The 21,372-nt window shown below is 39.8% G+C and overlaps 2 protein-coding genes across 2 annotated transcripts in view; one reads left to right on the top strand and one right to left on the bottom strand.

Moving 5' to 3' along the window:
• LOC133521402 (protein phosphatase Slingshot) overlaps positions 1-13,973 on the top strand; it is a 48,957-nt gene extending 34,984 nt beyond the window's left edge. Inside the window, 6 exon segments of the mRNA XM_061856345.1 lie at positions 663-826; positions 1,579-1,644; positions 9,149-9,343; positions 10,978-11,247; positions 11,476-12,308; positions 12,311-13,973. Of these exon segments, the coding sequence (XP_061712329.1) occupies positions 663-826; positions 1,579-1,644; positions 9,149-9,343; positions 10,978-11,247; positions 11,476-12,308; positions 12,311-13,467 (2,685 nt within the window). The 3' untranslated portion in view covers positions 13,468-13,973.
• On the bottom strand, positions 13,965-20,120 carry LOC133521407 (uncharacterized WD repeat-containing protein alr3466-like). Its single transcript, XM_061856355.1, has 6 exons — positions 18,143-20,120; positions 16,804-17,027; positions 16,290-16,479; positions 15,463-15,664; positions 14,595-14,792; positions 13,965-14,257 (listed from the first exon to the last, which is right to left on the bottom strand). The coding sequence occupies exons 1-6, from the start codon at positions 18,358-18,360 to the stop codon at positions 14,075-14,077; spliced, it is 1,215 nt and encodes a 404-aa protein (XP_061712339.1). The 5' UTR covers positions 18,361-20,120; the 3' UTR covers positions 13,965-14,074.
• Between the last annotated feature and the right edge of the window lie 1,252 nt (positions 20,121-21,372).

The following is a 21,372-nucleotide window of genomic DNA, read 5'->3' as shown; positions in this document are numbered from 1 at the left end:
CTCAGGGAATATTCCGCCCCGATATATGATAGACACTAAACCATTAGGAATTTATTCAGAAATTCATCAGTGCCGGTAAAACCGCAATTACTCATCATAGATTCATAATTAACATTTAATCGGAGGCAGCTGATTTTCGCCGAACCTAATTGAAGCGTACTAAATAAAATGAACGGTTCCGTTTGAAGCGAACTTGCTCCTTCGTCCAGTGACCGTGTTACAGGTTACAGACACAGTACAAATAGCTTGCGTGTTTCAGTCGTTAAAAGGTTAACTGTTAATAAAGAAACATTACCACGGAATTACCAATTTGCGAGTCGACAGACGTTAGTTCTACATACTGATGCGATGCTATTAGCCTGTTTCTTAATATTGAGCTGTAAGGGTAACAATAAAAAAAATCTTTCATAAATTAACGGAATGAGGGATTAAAGTTTTGAGCTTATAAATGTAGGTATTTATTGCCCCAAAATTTTGATGAAAAACATTTTGTATAATTTGTGTATACGTAAGGTCGAGAACACATTTTGTATAATTTGTGTATACGTAAGGTCGAGAACACCAGCTGCCACGATCAGATCAAGATACAGCGAGTATTCTTGAGGAGTTCTAGTTGTAGACGTCTTTCGGTTAAAATAATAATGCATGTAATTTGTCGTCAGGCGGTGAAGTTGGAGTCGGCGCACGGCGGTCGCACGCGGTACTTGGTGGTGGTGTGCCACAACGATGAGGCCGCGCTGCTGGGCATCGACTGCAACGAGCGCACCACCGTTGGCCTCGTGCTGCGCGTGCTCGCCGACACCTCCATCAAGCTGGACGGAGATGGGTAAGTCGGTACTTGCTGATGTGTGCCGCAACGACGAGGCCGCACTGCTGGGCGTCGCCTGCTATCAGCCTATTCTTCGACTTTGTGAAAGGAAGGCCTAGGTCCTGGAGTTGGCGCTTTTCAATTGATATGATGAAGAAAATTCGATGATGAGTTAAAATGACTACCAATCTATTCCAACCCTGAGTTGGTAGTTTAAAGGATAAATAATTTTACTACCGAATCATTGGTGAGCACATGTTGTTTCTATATTATAATAAGGATGTTTCTATATTATAATATTACTATAAGGAAAATAATTAATGAATGTTATCCCTGGCCGTAATTTGCGTTCGTAATAACTAACGGAGAGCTACGGTAGTAACTCGTTTTCGTAGACAATAAATACAGTAATATATTGCATTTGTTTAATTAAGTCGATATGGCTCCGATACTACCGTATGTGGCCTAGTAACTATAAAAGTTGAATACATTTAAATTGACATGTTATTTAACCCATCTTGACCTATTAATATTGGTTGTAAATAATATTCTGTCACATTCAATTGAGCCAGACAAATCACTAAAACATTTGTTATCGTCGCAGCTGCATTTTTCATTGACACTAAAAATGGTTTGCGACTATTCAAGCGATACCGAAAAAGACCCACTGTGCCGTATTTGTCGAACAGTGGGCATTTTAACTTGAAGTGCTGTGCTTACTGCGTTTTAAGTGTCAGGACAATAACTAATTAAGCATTCATTGTCCGCAGGGGTTTCAGCGTGTGTGTGTGTAATCAACAGCACATATTCAAGCCGGTGTCTGTGCAGGCCATGTGGTGAGTACGGGCGTAGATTATGATAAACGTATATAAATAATACAAATATAACGTGACGCGTGGACACTGTCAATGTTGACCTCATTAGATGAGAAAATAATAAACGTGCCATTTAACAATACTGTCCCTTGATACTTAGATAGTGCTATATATTTATTCTATCAAGTCACGTTTTAATGCAGTTGATTACGTATAATATTAAGTACAATTTAACTTATACATGTTACCGAATTCATTATTGCCAAAGATATGTATGCAACGTGTCTCTACCCTCTGGACATAGATGAATAGGACGTATCGATTAGGGTATTTCTAACCTATGTACAAAGTCTCATTCCAAACGCCACAGTAATAACGGAGAAATTGATGATTTAATACTTCGGAACAGCCTGTATGTAGATACACGGTAATTAAAGAGTATACAGAATACAGAATTTTATTGGTAAAATAAAAGTACGTCTTACAAGTCAAAATAAAATACAATTTTACAATTAATAATGAAACAAATCAGGAATAGAAAAATAATAACATTTCGTTTCACGATGTTGGGTCAATGATCTTTGGTTAAGGTTATACACATGAAGTCATCAATTGAGTAGCATGCGTGTTGAATAAGTAATAATTTCAGAGTTTTTTTAAAAATTGAGTCAGTTTTCGAGTCCTTTAATGTAGATGGGAGTGAATTATATAATTTTGGTCCGATTACACTAAGCGACCGTCTCGACTTAGCGAGTCGGCAACTCGGAGCAACCAGTTTGGGAGTCCTGCGGGGCGGCCGGTCACAGGTACGTATAGATGCATTCGTTTTATACGTATGCATATTTGCTCTGACGTACATACAAGCCGACAGTACAAATATACAAGGCAAAGTTAATATTTTATGCTTTTTAAATAGCGGTTGTGCTGGGTGGTCAGAGGGTTTACCGTCGATTATGCGGAGAGCACGTTTTTGCATTCTAAACACCCTATCACGTTCAGCGGCTGTGGCCCAGAGATCTACACCATGTGTAAGGATCGAATGGAAATATCCGTAATACGCTCTTTTGAGATTATCCGAAGTTAGGCTGGGTGCTAACCTGGACAGTGCATAGCAGGCTGAAGCTAGCCTGTCGCAGGTCGACTGGATATGTGGACCCCAAGTCAGCCCGGCATCAATTTCGAACCCAAGATATTTAACTGTATCAACCTGTCACATAGCGCCATCTAGTGGTGTTAGCGTAATAACTTCGTTGTTTCTTTTTATTTCTCTTAGTGTTATATATTTTTTTAGAAATATGAAACATGATTTAATTTAATTAGTTTAGTTACAAATATAAATAGTTGTATTTCAGCATTTTTTTCTGGATATTGTGTCGTTAGGTAATGAAACCTACATGTTTTAAAAGGTAGCACAATTGGACTGACAACACACAGTTCTGGCTGAAAAGAGCACTAAATTTGAAATGTAGGGAAAAAAAGAAGGAGAAGAAAAGACGGCATGGGTTAGTGTCAGAATACTGATTTGTTACAAAATTAAAATAGATATTTATAAAACTCAGCGTGGAAATTTATTGTCGCCATACGAGTATAGTATATAGTTCCGGAGATTCAGATTTTGGTTTCTGGATTTTAATAGGTCGAGGCAAATGTTGCTTTCCTTTGCCAAGTTGCTGAGGAAAGAGGAGCGTGCCCTTGAGCGTGGCAGGCTGATGTAAGAGACGGGTCTTCTCTTCGTCCAGTTCGGGACGCCTTCACGGCCATTGTTACGAGTTCCAACCCAAATGCTATTTTTGACTGCAGCAGACTTTTTCTGTCGTCTGTCTTGTTCGTCAGGCGGAATGCAGAGGAGTTAATTCGGAGGAATAAACATCGTCTGTGGCAGCAGGTATGTGTTGGCCCTTTGAAAACCTTAGGAAATCCTTAGGAAATCCTTTGGAAACCCTTAGAAAACTCTTAGGTAGCCCTTAAGAAGCTCATAGTTTACTTGTAGAACAAGTTTTGTCATTGTCATAGATCGGTAACCTTTTGCTTTTGTCACATTTATAATGAATAATTTTAATATCATAATCAAGGTTTACTAAGGTCTGATGGACAGTGTTGCTCGCCAAATTTAATGCTTAGGTGTAACTTTTCATATAATATTTACCAGAATAAAATTTAATTAAACAACTAGTTTGTTGGTGATTTATCCTATAGTGTAAGAATACAGATATGAATGAATCAACAGCTCTACCGTTAGCAGTCTGAGCTAGAAGTTGAATTTTTAGGGTATGTAGGAGTTTTGAAAGAAGAAATAAAACAACTATCAAGTGAACTCTTGTGTTTTCTTTCCTTTAGTACATCCCTAGGTATTATGTAATCAGCCGGGTACATTTCATAGATTTACAGGTTACAAACCTGAGGGATTTGGGTGTTGTTAAGAACTATATTTAATTTTGTTTTAATCGTGTTTCTTAACTGGAAGTGGATAATATTCGTTTTATCCAAGTTTAATACCGTACCATTAGCATTAAACCATTTGACGAGTTGATTTATTACATAATTAAGTTTCGTTTTTAAAGTTTCAAAATCATCCGCATGCACAATCACACAAGTATCATCAGCGACCATGATATATTCAGAGCCCGGGCAGGCGCTCGTGATGTCATTTACGAGGATCAGAAAAAGGTTGTTACCAGCAATTGATCCCTGAGGAACTGCACAATCGCCTACTGCTTCTAAGTTTGACCTTGAGTTATGTACATACGTGCATTGTTTACGATTATTTAGAAAGGATGCAATCATTTTATGAAATACACCGCTAACCCCATACTGAGCTAATTTCGTTAAGAGAAGAGGATGATCAATCATCTCGAAGGCGCGCGACAGGTCGCAGTATGTCATGTCACTAGTGTCACTTTAATCTTATCGTCATTGTGAACCACTACTGCGGCGGCATCATGGTTCCATTTTTATCACTTGTCACTATGCCTGTCACTTTCGCACTTACATACTTGTTAGAACGGGACAGGTATGGTGACAAATGATAAAGAGCCGACCATCTTAGCCCTACTGGTTGATGACTGACATTGTGGATGTCTGGTTGACTGGTAGAGAATGCCTTAAGGCATTAAGTCCGCCATTTGTACCTTAATTTATTGTGAACTAAAGATTAACCCCCTTATTCATTAAACTTTACGGGCCTCATTTTGTTAAATTATGTTCTATCCCTTTCTTACAAATACATAAGTCAAAATGACAGATAAAGACAAAAGATTCATAGCTAATTCAGGCCGGTAACGCGTTTATGAATAACGCCATAAATAAATAAATAACGACTAACTAATACAGTATGCTCCTATTTATTGATGATTTATTCGAATTAATTAAACTATTAAATTATTATTTTTTTTTCTAATCAAAAATGTTACCATATTAGAACGTTCCTGAGAAGGAACTCTACTCGGGATCTTGGTAAATGTCCAGAGAGTATAGACACGTTGTATATATATAACTCCGTATTAGATAATAAAGTCTAAGAAAAAAACGTGTCTGGAAAAATCGAGACAAATACCTAATTTTATGCTCGAATAGATGGCGATATACCTCTAATACATATTAACTAGCAGCAAAGCTATCTATCTTACAAACAGGTCGCAGAGACATGATTATGGTTATTTTACACCGGTATTGATATACGAGACAATAACGGGACAGGTAAACATACGGGACGCGTTACTTAAATACGGTGCAGTCCCGTATATACGGGACGTATGGCAACCCTCGTTATAGTGGTTAAGCTTATAACTAGTTAATAGTACATTGTGCGACGAGGGGGGTAAGTGAAATTTTGGATACGAGGGTGGTAATTAAAGACCCGAGTTTGCAATATTCTTACCCCCGGAGTTACACACAATGTTTTTCATCACACATGCGAAGAAAAAACTAAATTTTAAGCGAAATAATTCTTAAATGCGGTGACATATCAAACATTCTTCCGCTATTTTGTAATTTCTTGGCAGGTGAGGCATCGAAGGCACAGACCTATTCGGCATTCAGCCACGATTGAATATTATGTAAAAATATTTTAAACGGCTGTTAAATTAATCAAATTATTTAATTTTAAACATAATCAAAAATATTAAATTATAAACGTCAGTATTTTAAAAGTAAAACTCATTTATGCTACTTGGTTTGTATGAATAAGGGACATAATTTAAATGAAAAACTATTAAAACTAAACTCCCTAGGTAGTTATAGCTTTTTTTTTTCACAGTCCATAACTCCCGGGGAAACAAAATAGGCCTTTATCCTTCAGCACACCTGCATGAAATAAGATCTTTTACGAGCAAGTGTGATGAAAAGTTAGTAAAGTGGCTGCTAACATTTATTCATTCAAAAAACATTACACTGATAATGATCCTACATGTTCTTGGCAGGTTTTGATTTTCTTGCATCTGATTATTTTTTTTTTTTTTTTTTTTTTTTTTTTTTATTCAGAAACAAACAGTCATTCAATAACATTGAACAGTAGATTAAGCAGCAGTAAATTGACCTATAGTTTCCTTAATTTACATATCAAAATACGAAGCTAATGCACTTTTTGAATACAAAAATATCGTATATAAATGCAAACAATTTTTACAATACTTTAAACAAATATCTACAGCTTGCCTATATACAGTACAAGTTGATTAACACCTAAAAATAAAAGTGAACATCAAAGTCATGTGAAATTTAAGCTAAATAACAACCAAAGATGCATATATCTCAATTATTAGAAAAAATATGCTTATTTAGGTATTCTTAATACATATCATGTGAATGCTTTTTTCAGTAAAGTAGTAGTACAGTTAAATATATCCACATCTGTGAGTTTTTCATTATTATTAAACAATTTACAAACACGCTTAATAAATGCATTACTAGCATAACGAGTCCGACTGCGAGGAATAGAGAAAAGGTCTTTTTTGCGACACTGGCGCTCTCGTCTACGCGGAACTCTGAAACTTATTTTATGAAGCAATTTAGGGGCATCTAGTACTGAGTGAATAATTTTGAAAAGCAAGACAGAGTCTACAGCATCACGGCGGTCACTTAGTTTTTGCATCTTAAAACGTGTACATGTATCCGTATAGTTAGTGTAAATTTGCCCAGTCCTAAACGCGAGTGATTTGATAAATTTCTTTTGTAACCTTTCAATTCTATTAATATGAATAGCGTGAGATGGTTTCCAGACAGAACATGCAAACTCTAGATGACTGCGGACAAAGCTATTGTATAAGATTTTGTATGTTAAAGGATTTTTAAAAGGTTTTCCTACCCGCAAAATGAAACCCAATTGTTTAAATGACTTATTTAAGATGTTGTCGAGATGTGGGACAAATGTAAGGTTACTATCCATTAGAATGCCAAGATCACGGATCTCTGTAACCCTTTTCAATGTTTTACCTAAAAGGCTATAATTAAATTCAATTTTCTTTTTCTTTTTTGTGAAAGTTATAACGTTACATTTGTCCAAATTCAGAAATAAGTGATTATCTCTACAGTAGGTGACAAGGTTATTAAGATCGTACGATAAGATTATACGACGGTTGCTGATGGCATCTACCAGAATAGCTTTCTATTATTATAAATTTTATTAATAGGTACATTATTTGTTTTGGCAATTTGAATGCCAGGAGCCGCCTTAGGCATTAGCCAGATATGTAGATTAGAAGTCGATGGCTAGTCATACGATCTTAAATTAAATTAAAAAGAAACCCATCTCTTGAATCATAGTTACTTTAAACAAAATCCGGTCAAGTGCGAGTTCGTTTTAATCGCGCACCGAGGGATCCTTACAAACTTTGAATTATCTCGTGTAAACTATAAAGGCGAAATACTTTTGAACAGAAGTACCTATACTATGTATATTTGTGTACAGTGCCATCTATGCGTATGCTGCTGTAAGAGTTTTTCCGTATTTTAAATTGTCTAACTAATTTGCGCGATGTAATGCACGTATGTTGAGTTGCAGACATTTTTCGAGGATAATTCTCTATCATGTGAACCGATTTCATAAATTGATCTTTTATTTGAAAAAAAGGTGTATTTAATTTAATCTCATATCAATTTCAGGTGTAATAAACCCACGTAAAGTTGGTTAAAGGGTCTCCCGTCATGGGACTATAATATATAGATACCCAAATTTATATGTAATAAATAAATTATTAAGTATGTACATAAAAATATTATGGGACAGTTTTACACAAACTTTTTTTTATACTACGTCGGTGGCAAACAAGCATACGGCCCGCCTGATGGTAAGCAGTCTCCGTAGCCTATGTACGCCTGCAACTCCAGAGGAGTTACATGCGCGTTGCCGACCCAAACCCCCCGTCCCCCTCGTTGAGCTCTGGCAACCTTACTCACCGACAGGAACACAACACTGAGTAGGGTCTAGTGTTATTTGGCTGCGGTTTTCTGTAAGGTGGAGGTACTTCCCCAGTTGGGCTCTGCTCTAGATCTGGAATGACATCTGCTGTGCTATGCCCTACCACACAAAGCGAGATGATATTCACAATGCCCATACCTCTCTTTTGGACGTAGTTTGAATGATAGTCAAACGATGAAGGCGCGCCAACAACGGCTGAACATCCGATGTTTTCGGCGCGTATGAGTACGTCATAGATTCACGTAGTTCCGAAAGAGGTCATCAGTCATCACTCTCTTGCAATACCTTGGCACGGTTTATGCACTGATAATGATTCATCCATCTATCCGTCCGAGTCGTTATTTTTACTGCTAAAGGTTGAGACCGTCTTGAATTGTTTTGATGACTTCTGTGACCAGTTGTGTCTGTTGTATCGCATTCCGTCTTCGGGTTTAATGGTCGTAACAGCAGTACCTGTAACAGCAGTTACCTGATCTGTCCACCGGCTAGTTGTGATATGGATGGACATTTAAAAACTGAACGTGCTAATAAAAGGTGCAGACTTGCTGAGTAAGTTGTACTATAGGTACTGCCATTGCCAAATTCACTGGACATAAGTTAAATATGTATGTCATATGGTGTTTGTACCTACTACTTAATCTTATTATGGTAAAGCAAAAAGATTCCCGATAAGAATGGCTGGCATTTCTAAGGTTGAATGTAAAACTTCGTTTATATCTGTCAGTAGAATAGTGAGAGTTATAATAATAGAGGTATTCGAATTTCCGATTTCCCAGTTATAGCCTGACGTCACGGCGCATGGCTAGACCACGCGCTTGGTTTAAAGATTTGCGTTGTATTAAAATACGGAAAAACTCTTACAGCAGCATACGCGCGAGGTTACGAAATTAACAAATAATACACGTGGCTAGCGTGCGTTTTGGGGTCGGTTGCACCAAAGCGTCAGAACACTGTCGAAGCGTTCTCAATTTTATTAAATGGGAAGGTCCATGTTCCATAGCTCACTGCTGAGTGACGTCGATCAGTCCGCTAACTGTGGTTATCGCAACCGGCCTTTTACCACGCCATATTAACGTTGAGACATTCCTAATGTAAATTGTTATCTTGCAGGTCAGCGCTGCAGACGCTGCACCGCGCCAGCGGGCGAGCGCGGGCGCTCAACCACTTCGCGGGCGGCGCCTCGCACGCCTGGTGCGCGCACTATGAGGCCCGCGTCGACTCCGACCGCTCCTGCCTCAACGAGTGGCATGCCATGGACTGCATCGAGTCCCGCCGACCCCCTTCGCCAGATTCGCTGCGGCTTAAGTGAGTTGAAAACCTTTGGTGTGGTAAAATATGGATGTAGTCAATTGTTGGAATTAGTCGGTCGAGGTGCGCGCACTATAAAGCCTGCGGTGGTTCTTACCGCACCAAATTCAATTAACATGTCAAGGACTGCATCGAGTCGCATCGCTTCCTTAGCTAGACATGGCTAAGATTATTTGGATAAGATATGTATATATAATATGTGCACACACACTTTTGTCGGTAGAAAAAGGCAGCAAATAAAAAAAATATAGGTGTGAAGAGTTGACTTCTTATATAAAATTTGAATTTCGCGTCTTTTCTACTGAAAAAGTCGATGTGTTTGAGTATATCTATTCCTATCACAGAAATGTATAGATATCTATGATTCCAATAGATGCATCAAACTTCTAGTCTCGCAAGTCTAGTATAGGTCTGGTCTGATGCAATTGAACTATTCTTTAAATTTTACTTCTTGTGAAAATCGTTTGTGCAAAATAAGCCACTGATGCTACAATTGAGTAAAAGATGGCAGCTAAGATGCCAGAACTGATTGTGGAATACCGATATCATTGCGGTAGTGCACAAAGTGCGCTGTTGCACATATGATTTATTGCTGCACGTGCCCAACCCATTTACATTGACATTGTACAGCATAGTTATATTCGAAGTCTATAAACATAGTTGAAGCGTTATATAAGAATTATACAAAGAAGTTAACGCTTCCTGTGTGTTGCGTGTTTTGTAGTAAACCTGCATGTAATAGATCATCGCGCATGCGAGCGCCTAGACCTCATTTCTCGGCCTCGAATCTGATCGGACGTCGGCCAAAGTGTTAATTAAACGTGTTTGCATTTACCGCCAATTATTTAGATGATTGAAACAATTGTGATTTTGTTCGCTTACATCTTTATGAATGTAATGTGCGTATAAAATACCCATAAATTTATAAACTTTTATGCATTAATTTAGGATATACATAATAATCTGGCGGATGATCGTCAACAAAATTTAAATCCTTACATTACTATATGAAGTTGCTTTGCTAACTAAAAAAAGGTTGTTATTAGTCTTTTTAAATGAAAAACTTATGGTGAATACGTAATACTCTGTTTAACATCGTGTTTTACATCTGTAATTTATTATTAACCTCTAGCTGCCCATGGGCCTATAAAAATATTGAATTTGTCTTTGCAAGTTTTGATTTCTTGCCAGTTAGAGTCTAAGATATATATTTGATAAATCGCTTTTTAGGTGAAAAAATATAGTAGCGAATAACTCATATTTTAGAAAATCTAAGTTGAGGTGTTACTTATGTATTACTTTCCTGTAGAGTCTAACCCGGGAATCATAAAACTTAGCAACCTCTGACGAACCTCTGTTAAATTTTGTCTCTTTCAAACAAACAGAATGGTCATTATGACGGATAGAGACACTCGATTAAAGAAAGGACGCTTAAAACTAGGAATTTCGTACACTGACCCATCTGTTCCTATCTCTATCGCACGCGCGCAATTGCTGTCCCGCCCGTGATGCCGGCTGTCAATGTCAGTGTGCGAGCGGGACAGCAATATAATGGTAAGCGTCCTTTCTTTATCAAAGGTTTGTTAGACTCGACACACGTTTATGAATAACGCTATAACCCGATTCCACAGGCCACGCGAGCGCGATGAAACGGAACGCGTGATCCGATGCACCCTCAAAGAAATTATGATGAGCGTGGATCTAGACGAAGTGACGAGCAAAGCCATCCGCGGCCGGCTCGAGGACGAGCTCGACATGGACCTGGCCGAGTACAAGTCGTTCATCGACCAGGAGATGCTGACGATCCTGGGCCAGATGGACGCGCCCACCGAGATCTTCGACCATGTGTACCTCGGCTCCGAGTGGAACGCGAGCAATTTGGAGGAATTGCAGAGAAATGGGTATGGTTCAATTTAACTAGTTAGTGATCACCAATTGTTAATAAAAAAGTTTTTCTTACATTTGGCAATAAAATAACACATTATTTATACAGAATGGCGTTGAAACCCATGTCAGCTTTTATAAAAAAAAAATAACAAAAATTGAAGTTAAGTGTATTTTGCAGTATTATGTTTATGCATCTGCTGTAGACATGTTTGTATTAAATTGTTTTTTTCTTTACATTTCAGAGTAAGACACATATTGAATGTGACTCGAGAAATAGATAATTTTTTCCCTGGTGTGTTCGATTACCTAAATATAAGAGTGTACGACGACGAAAAGACTGACCTACTGAAGCACTGGGATAACACATTCAAATACATAAACAAAGCCAGGAACGAAGGTTCAAAAGTATTAGTCCATTGCAAAATGGGCATCAGCAGATCCGCGTCCGTCGTAATCGCGTACGCAATGAAGGCGTACAACTGGAACTTCGACAAGGCTCTCAAACACGTCAAGGCGAAGCGGGGCTGCATCAAACCCAACACCAACTTCCTCAACCAGCTGGAAACTTATCAGGGAATACTCGATGCCATGAAGAATAAGGAGAAGCTGCAAAGGTCCAAGTCGGAAACTAATCTCAAGTCGCCAAAGTCTATTTCAAAGAGCGAGAACAAAGTGACGGATCCGACGCCGCTGGTGCTGGCGCTGACGGGCTCGTACTCGGGCCGACCGCGCTCCTGGTCGCCCGACACCAAACTGGCCTCCGAGCTGCTGCCGCCCACCTCCGTCTCCCTCGAGAACCTCGCGCGCGAGACGCGCCACATGCTCATGCCCTACGGCGACGGCTCCTACAGCGTCTCGCCCAACCAGATCATCCGCCTCAAGGAGGAGGGCGCGCCTTCGGTCAAACACATCGTGCACGAAATCGAGACCGCCGCCTCCGGCGACCGGCGCGAGAGCAAGAGGTACCAGCGACTAAACTTTGGCACCAGCGAGTCCTCCAGCAACAGATCCTCCGACGCGTCCGTCGTCGGCGTGGCCGCGGCCGAGCCGCCGGGCAAACCTCCGCAGGTGTCCCCCTGCGAAACTTAAGTCACAAATATCCCCCCTCAAATCTAGACTCTGAAAAAATACATACGTGGGACCCCGGGGAGCCCGCCTGGCAGAAGCTCGAAGAGAACAGAAACGATAATATAGTGAAAAGTGACAGTGGTATCATAGACGTAAAGACGAAACTGAGTGACGTTTTATCTAATTTAGTCGACCGGAACGACTGCGACGAGAGGAGAGCCGTCGACGAGGAGGTCCCCCCGAGCCGGCAGAGCTCGTGGAGCTCGTTCGACAGCGCCGTCGTGCCCGACCTGTCGCGCCACTCGTCCTGGGGCTCGTACGACACGCGGCCGCGCGCCGAGCGCGACAAGCGGCCCAAGGACGAGCGGCCCGCCGAGCCCGCGCCCGCGCCCGCCGCCAGGCCCGACCTCGGCAGCATCCGCGAGCACGCCGAGCCGCGCCGCCGCGCCACTGACGTCTCCGACAACGAACGCAAGTTCAACGAAACCTGTGCCATACTGAAGGAGTTCGTGACGGCGGCGGCGCGCATGGAGCGCGCGCGGGACCGCGGCGCCTCCACGTGGAGCGGCCGCCTGTCCGCCTCCGCGCCCGCCGACACGTGGCTGCGCTCGGGGCCGCGCCGCCGCCGCCTGGCCGCCGCCTCGTACGGCGACCTGCCGCGCGCCGCCGCCGCCGCCGCGCCGCAGCCGCAGGGCCTCGTCAGCAACCTCAAGAAGGAGTTCGAGGCTCGGTCCGAGACGGACTCGCTGCGGCGCTCCAAGTCGCGCACGCGCGACGGGCGGGAGCGAGTGCCCAGCTCGCCGCCGGCCGGCGAGGACGTGTCGGTGAGGGTGCTGGTGGACCGGTGGGACCAGCCGAGCCGGGCGCGCTGCGAGTCGGCGTCGGCGCCGGCGGAGGCGGAGCGGCGGCCGGCGGCGCTGCGCAACTCGTTCTGCGGCGCGCTGCGCGGCGCCGGCGCCGGCGCGGGCGCGGAGCGCCCGCCGATCGCGCCCACCGTGGTGTCCATCCCGCCGTTCGACTACTCCAATGTGGTGGTATCAACTGTGATGTCGAAAGCTCAAAACAAAAAACAATTGCAACACGGGAAGACCCACCCGTTGACGAGGCTCAACTTGAATCGGTCGAACAATAATAGATGTTCAAATCCTGTATATAATACTATGTAGAAGTATTTATGTTTTTTATTTTATTTATTATGAATGTAGACCGGTGATTTGGGTGCGCGAATGGTCCGACGGAATTAATTTTAATGATGTCGTTAAGAATTTGTCTACAAATTGTTTCAATGTATATTTATTATAGTATGTTTTAGGCCGCTTGTATTTGTAATGTTTACAATGTAACAGGAAATGACCAAGTGTTTTGACATCCGTTTAACTTTAAGATAACAAGGAAAACCGCCGACCGGCCCGTTTTAGAGGCAAAACATTAAGCATTTACGCTTTGCGCTTCGGCGGCCGTCGGACCATTGGTGCGCCAGCGCAACCGATCTAGTCGTATATTATGAATTCTTGCCAAACTCGATATTTTATCTTTGTAGAGTTTTATATACTGTTTACAAAATGAAATCACAGTGTATTTGTCTATCACGTAAAATTGTATTAAACGGCTGTTTGTGCGTAGAAAAATGTTAAAAGAGAGAATAAATTCAATACAACTGATGTACAACTTTCCAGGGAAGTTTCTGTTCATCTCGCCCTTTATTAGAGTATAAAGTAAAAAAAATATATAAAAAAATAAAATAAACGTATAACAATGTGGCTGCTGAAATAATCATGATTGGCCGAAGTCTACAATCTGCAACCTCTTCCCGCTTACGTAGGCGACACGCGGTATGCTGCCAATTTCACTGATCTTTTTATACCCACCTCCTGTATCGACAGTAATTTTTCTTCGTACCCTTCCAAAATCAAAACCATATATACCGCCTGGGTTATTACGTATACAACACTCCGTCTGTAAAGAAATGTATAAAATGTCTTCATAAAACCTATAAAACATATGAATATGACTGTAGGAAAGTAAGACTGGAGTTAAATTATTTGAGACGGTATTTATTGACAGAATAGTATATTTAAAACACGCCGCCCAATATAATTATGATGGTCATAAAGTGTGTCATCTGTTAATGGCAAACTAGCAAGATATAGTATAGTATCATAATTGTTATTTTGTGTCTTTCGAAATGGCCGCTACCGGCTGTTACAATTTTAAATACCGGATTATGTATGTTTTAGGCACCTGTTAATGTTTCAAATTCAGTTAAAATTTTCAAATATTATATTCAACTTACTATTTTCAGATTGATATCAACGACACGCAGCATATTAATTTCGGATCCACCGCAAACTATGAGACTCGTTTTCGGCACCATCCTTCCACAGTACAGTTTCGATTGATAAGTATCCGGGACAATAGTTTCTATCACTTTGCAGGAGCCGTAATCCCACAACTGAATACAGTCCTTCTCTTGCCAAGAACAGGTTAGGATCTAAAAAAATGGAATCAACGAGAACAAATTCAGGGGCAACTAAAATTTGCTTGCTTGCTACCATCTTTTTGTAAAAAAAGATATAATATTACTAGACACGATATATTTATTTATATACAGCAAGCTGAGAATCGTTTTAATACCTTCTTTTGGTCCTAAATGCGTGATGTAATCCGATTTTGCGCAATCCCAAGAGGTGTGCATACATTTTGAAAGGTACATTTTTCTTACGATTGCCAAACCACTCGATGTAGAAGAAAACCACCATAAACGCGGTTTTTGGATCTAATTTGATTGGCCTATATATACTTATATAAAAGCAAAAGTAAACTGTTTTTATCGTTGATGCTTTATGTGTCGAATAACAAAAAAAACTACTCGGCAAAGGGCGATGTCTAAACTAACTCTGCAGTGACTTTGACAGAACAGATCAGTGTGCAAGTGTAATTATAAATATCATATTTACGTAAAAATTTGACCTTTATGATACGCCATTATCGACCACAGCATCTTGACAGATGATTGTTGCATCGATAGTTTATGAACAAGATGAAAAAGAAGAATATTTTGCCTCAGAACTGCGTTAAGTATTCAAATATTGATCACATTTGAGTTACTTTTGGATCATAGTTGAGAGGTGTTGCAATATAATTGGGTGATTTTACGACACCTGTTTTCCCGGCTTGTCAAAGTCCAGCCCCTCCCCGCACATGTGCACGCCCGCGAAGTGCCGCGTGGCGTACGGCACGCGGTCGTCCCAACACATGACGGTGTCGTCCCAGCCGCCCGACACCAACTCGTGATTCGACTTAGGGTGGAACGCGCAAGCGAATATCCTTGACGAGTGGCCGTCTATAACGCCCCTTGCACCGCTGTTGAAATATTAAGATTTTATTTTTAGGTAAACTGTATCGAGATAAGAATGATTGAATAGTTCATTCTTCTAGGGTGGCCTCTATGTTGCGATACTTTTAGAGTCCGACCAAGATAAGATGGCTGCGATTTTGATAGCAGAAGGTGCAAGTGTCAAGTAAACGTCATAATTTCATAGAAGTTTGACGTTTAAAATAAGCCGTGCACCGCCTGGACTATCAAAATAGCTGCCAACATATCTTGGTTTGACTAGCCAGGGGGGGAAACTGCAGCGTTCGGGCATTCTCAGCTCCATTCGGCTCGGCATTGCTCCGAGCAATTATTAGGGTTGGCTCAAATTGACGTCCCTTTACATGCACAACCACAGATAAGATAATGACTTGAATTTTGACAACCCTGAATAGCCGAAAGGGATAGTGCCATACATTAGAAAGGGACAGATTGATTCGTCACTGAATCGCTGTCAAACTTCGGTTTAGTAGGAAGTTTATTTTCTGTACTATAGTACTATTACTTATTCTGTGCTCTAGCCTAGAACGTTTGATGGTCATTGCAGTGTCTCATTCTATATATACTTAAGAATCTGTTTTTTATGGACTACCGAAAGAAAATTAAGTTGGGTACCTTGAGTAAAATGCTCTTTCTTGTGTCTGTGCCTCTTCATCATACATGTTGATTCTACGGTCGTCCCCGTAGGTGACGAACTTGCAAAAACGAGGGTGGTACGTGAGACCCAGCGTCTGTCTCTTCTCCCTAATTGTGTACAGACATTGGTCGTATTTGGACATCCAGCATTTTATACAACCGTTAACATCTAAAGAACAATAATCGGTTTCAACTGCTTGTTTTTAGTGTTTTCTATTTTAAAGTAATAAAGTGGATTTAATCAACGGGAAGACATAGAGTGTAGAAAGAGATACTATGCGATAATTCTGCTGTCAATCGTTTGGTGCATCTTATCTTAAAAAAACTTCGAGCTAAAAGAACGGAGCTTCTGTGTGTCTTTACTAATCACGCACCTTAGCGTCGTACAGCGCAATCTGCTGTCAAACCTACGTCTACAATCTTTTGTAAGTAATAGTATTTATACCTAATATTTCTTCGTCTATCGTGCTGTAAGTATGGTTAATGTTCTTACATGTGGATATGAGTGTGTTAGAATTGGGATGTGCATCGCTGATGGGTCTGTGCTTGATGGACGTGACGGGGCCGGGATAGGAGCGGCACTCATCGTCCACCAGGCTATGTGTGCATTCCCCCGTGCTGCAGTCAAACAGCCTTATCGTGCCGTCCGCGAACCCCACTGCTATCTCTCTGACATCTTCTGAATACTTGCAGCACCTTATGTCCTTATCTAAGTCACTGGAATAAAGGGTTATGGGTTAGTTAGAATAGACAGAGATTTTGAGGGATAAGTATGGATAGGAGTAAAAGACGGTAACACCATTCATCGGTTCAAGTGCAGACATCCAGGGATCGGAAACCGGTATTTTTTGTATGGGAACGAAAACGGTATTTTTTCGTTCTTTGTTAATTACTTCATTTCTAATTAGGCAATCTAATAATACGAAGTCGTTATCTGAAAACACAAATGTAGGACATTTAGAGTATAAAATAAACCGAAATATATGGTTATTTCGATGTTTTTGCAAAAAACCGGTTCCGATCCCTGCAGACATCACTACGCGATTGTTGTTGTGTACCTAGCTGGTGTTTTTACTATAAGATACGGTTAAAAGATAGCGCGCGTCCAGTCATATATTCTACCGGCTGCGCCATGTAAAATATGTATTGTGACGGAGGAATAAATAACATACGTAAGCTGTTGTAAAGCTGAATCTTTAATCATCTAACCACGAAACTTTATTAATTTATTCTGCGAAATTAAATTCAAGCGCTCTTATGTTTATTGTGTGAAAGCCAGACCAGAATATGAGCTTGTGCGTTCGCAAGGGTCCACCACAGCAAGCTCGGTTCACCATACAAACATAGTTACGCTCTCATTTTAAAACGGCTAGCTAGATTGCTCTGAAACTTTATACTTACAATAGGATAAAGTATATCTATGCCTGTAATTCGTTTACGTAGTTTCATATAACATAGTTAAAAAAGTACAGCGAATTAAGGTTATTCATACAAAACTTTTTTTTGCTCTATTTCGTTTGTTTTATAAGCTGGAGTTACTCAACTAATTACAAGCATAGATATACCTCATGTCATTGTATGTGCAAAATTTCATTACAATCCAACAGGCAGTTTTAAAATGAGAACGAAATTTCTTTCGTATGGGAAGGTAAACTTAGGCTGAGCTATAAGCTCAGCCGGACTCCTCCAAAATCCATACACAAATCATACCTTTTTCACGCTGAAGCGAAACCGATTACTTAGCCGATCAAATGGAACAAAGATAAAAGACGAAAGAAGATAGAAGAAGAAAGAAGCTTATTCCCATTATAACTGCCTAGGTTCAAACTTACATGATAGACAGCACATTCACTTGCCCGCCGTAGATCTGGTTTTCTTCACTAGGGAAAGAGCGGTGCTCAACGGTGGGAGTGCTAGTGTGTGCTGTTTTAATTTCCTTATTCGGCGCGACAGGCTTAAGGTAAGTGTTCATGACACCAGTGTTTTTACGCGACGACTTTAAACTCGTTTTAGCCATGGGCCCGGGTACTGCTTTCCTTTGAGGGTCCATGAATTTAATTAGTGATTATAAGCCTACATGTCATTCATAATTGCCATTGTATATTAAGTAAAACCCTGTTTAACTAAAAGTATTTCTCCCTATATATTCTAGACTGTGACATCATCTGTCTTGGCATGGTCTTGACAATGGTCTGACAGTGCCAAAATCTCATCGCTCCAAAGAGTAAAGTATGCGTCAATCGTTGTCGTTGCGAGAGATTACATAATGAAGAGGTAGAGGAACAATAAAGAAATGTTCCTGATTATTTTCATTTTCTAAGAAGTGCTAAGAAGTTAAGAACCCCTGAAACTAAGTATTTCATTCCAGATAGAAGATCACAGAATCAGATATTCTAAACTTTTCTGTGAAGTTGTAGCGGCAGATTTCAACTAACACCTACGATTTCGATACAACGTGAACGAATAGTTTCATAGCATTATGTCATATGGTATTTTACTATGGGGTAGTGCTTCAGAGATAAATACTATTTTTGTTCTGCAGAAGAGAGCTATTCGTGCAATGTATAAAATGAACCATAGAGACTCACTTAGAGATAAGTTTAAGGACATCAAAATAATGACAGTGCACTGTCAATATATTTATGAGAATATTCTGTATGTACGGTCAACCAATTTGATTCCTAGGCCACTATAGAACCATGTCATAATGTCTGTCTACGACAGTGCTTATTGAGTGATGCATGTCATGTATAGAGTAGTTAAAGCGACAAGGTTCTATAGTGGCCTAGGATTCAAATTGGTTGACTGTACATAAAAACATTGCCAGTTTTAAGAAAAACTGTGAAATACATAAGATTAATACTAGAAATAAACATAAGCTCGCAGTGCCCTTCACTAGGCTCCATAAAATTAAAAAATCATTCATGGGTAATTGTGTAAGATTTTACAATAAACTTCCTAATATTATAACTGAATTGTCTGGTAGTAAATTTAAAAATTATGTAAAACGTAAGCTTATCTCTAAAGCCTATTAAAGCACACAAGACTACATGAAGGATGAAACACCGTGGGAGTAAGTGTGATTGTAAATAATGAATTATTTATTGTTATGTTAATAATGATGAAATTGATAATTCAATGTATATTATATACCGTATTTTTTGACATTTAGATTTTATTCTAGAAAGTTTCTAGACTAGTATTATACAATTTTGCGTGTTTGACGATATTTTTTTATTTTGACCATATTTGGCATAGTTATTAAGTTTAGTATAATGTAGTATACATTAGATTAATTTTATTTATGAATATAAGATTTGTATGCCCGTTAGCTGGCTGAATACACTATTCTTTGAAATGTATTTGATAACAACCACTTGACTGTATTCTAACAAATAAATGATTTGATTGATTGAAATTCTTATTATTAAGTTTGACATATCTATAATAATTCAATGTTTTTTGAGAACAATAATAACTGCATCAATAAATTGCTCTGATATTTAGATTAAGATGATATTTGTAAAATTTGACGATTTAAAAGTGCTTGTTGCTAGGCCTATTTGAATAAATAATGTATTGACTTTGATGTTTTATGGTTGCATTTAACAAAAACGGACTTGAGATCATTCCGAAAGGAACACTAGTAAATCTGTATTGTATAAGGTTTTCTTCAGTGACAGGTTTTCTGAGTCCTTCACCCATATAAATCTAGTTACATCTCTATCAATATATCCCCTTTGGTACATAATTTTTGGTGGAGGTGCTGGGATTAGTTCAGTACACAATTTATTTATAATGATTAATATTGGAATCCAAGATCCCTTTAACCAGTGCCGGATTAAGACATTTTGGTGCCCTAAGCATTTCTAGACCATGGTGCCCCCTCATCAAGATTACATTGAATTTTCTTGGTAAATTGAGTGACGTTTATTGCCGCATTACTTCTGAGAATAGAATTTTCAATCCGTCACATCATTTTATCACGGAAATTGACAGAACTGCAGCATGTTCCAAGAGTAGGTAAGGTCAAGTGTAAGCAAATTCGAAGACCGTGCTTCGCATAAGTCCGGAGGCCAAGCCAACCATGGTCCAAGTGTAAGCGAAGACGTAAGACATAGGCAGTATTCCGCACAGGATTTTGGAACCTCTAGAGCTTTCCTGCGAAGCTCATTCATGTGAGGGCAAAGGCCGAGCTTCAGTAGGGGCTTAGCTATTGGCCATTGGTTTTTGTCAGAACAAGTACCAATGGCCACAAATGTTTTAAATAGCAAATTATTGTTTACGAAAACGGAACTTAATAGGGTAAGTTTTAAAATTACCTCTGACCCGACGTTTCAAGGACGGCGTTGTCCCCATGGTCTCGGAGAAGACTGGGTAAAGTCGACATCATTATCTTGACGTTGGAGGTAATTTTAGAACTTAATCAAACGCGAATAAGTCCCGTTTTCTGAAATAATAATGTGTCACAATTAGGCCAATACAATTAGATTTTTTCGACCTAAAAATACGTGTAATCCGAGTTTGCTCCACTCCAGGAGGTGTGCATAAATGTTTCCTCTTTTTCAGTTTTTTTGCTTGTAAATCGAAAACGGTACGGCCGACGGAAAATTTGTTCTAATTACAAGTATTATTAAAATTGATAGGTATCTGAGGATCCGAAATGTAATTTAACTATGTTCTTGCAATAAAATATATTGATTGATTTAAGGTACCTTAATATGTATTCGTAGTACCTAAATTGTAAATTAGGTCGACATTTTTTATTTTTGGTAAAATCATGTTAATAATCCGAAAACGCTTTCTTACCAGTGTCTGATCCACCAAGTGCTATTGTAATTGATAGTGGGTTCCTTCTACATCGAGTGGTTTGGCAATCCAAAGGAAAAAATTATCTCCTAAGGATCCCAAAATGTATGCACACCTCCTAGGATAGAGCAAACTGGTATTACACGCATTTAGGACCAAATGGAAATTGTTTTAATACATTTATTAAAACAATTTCCAGCTTGCTGGGAATTAATTCCTCAAAACGCAATTTTTGGATCTAATTTGATTGGCC

Source organism: Cydia pomonella, chromosome 9 (genome assembly GCF_033807575.1).
Source record: "Cydia pomonella isolate Wapato2018A chromosome 9, ilCydPomo1, whole genome shotgun sequence".
NCBI lineage: Eukaryota > Metazoa > Arthropoda > Insecta > Lepidoptera > Tortricidae > Cydia > Cydia pomonella.
Note: the sequence above shows the minus strand (reverse complement) of the source record. Positions and strands in the feature narration are given on the sequence as shown.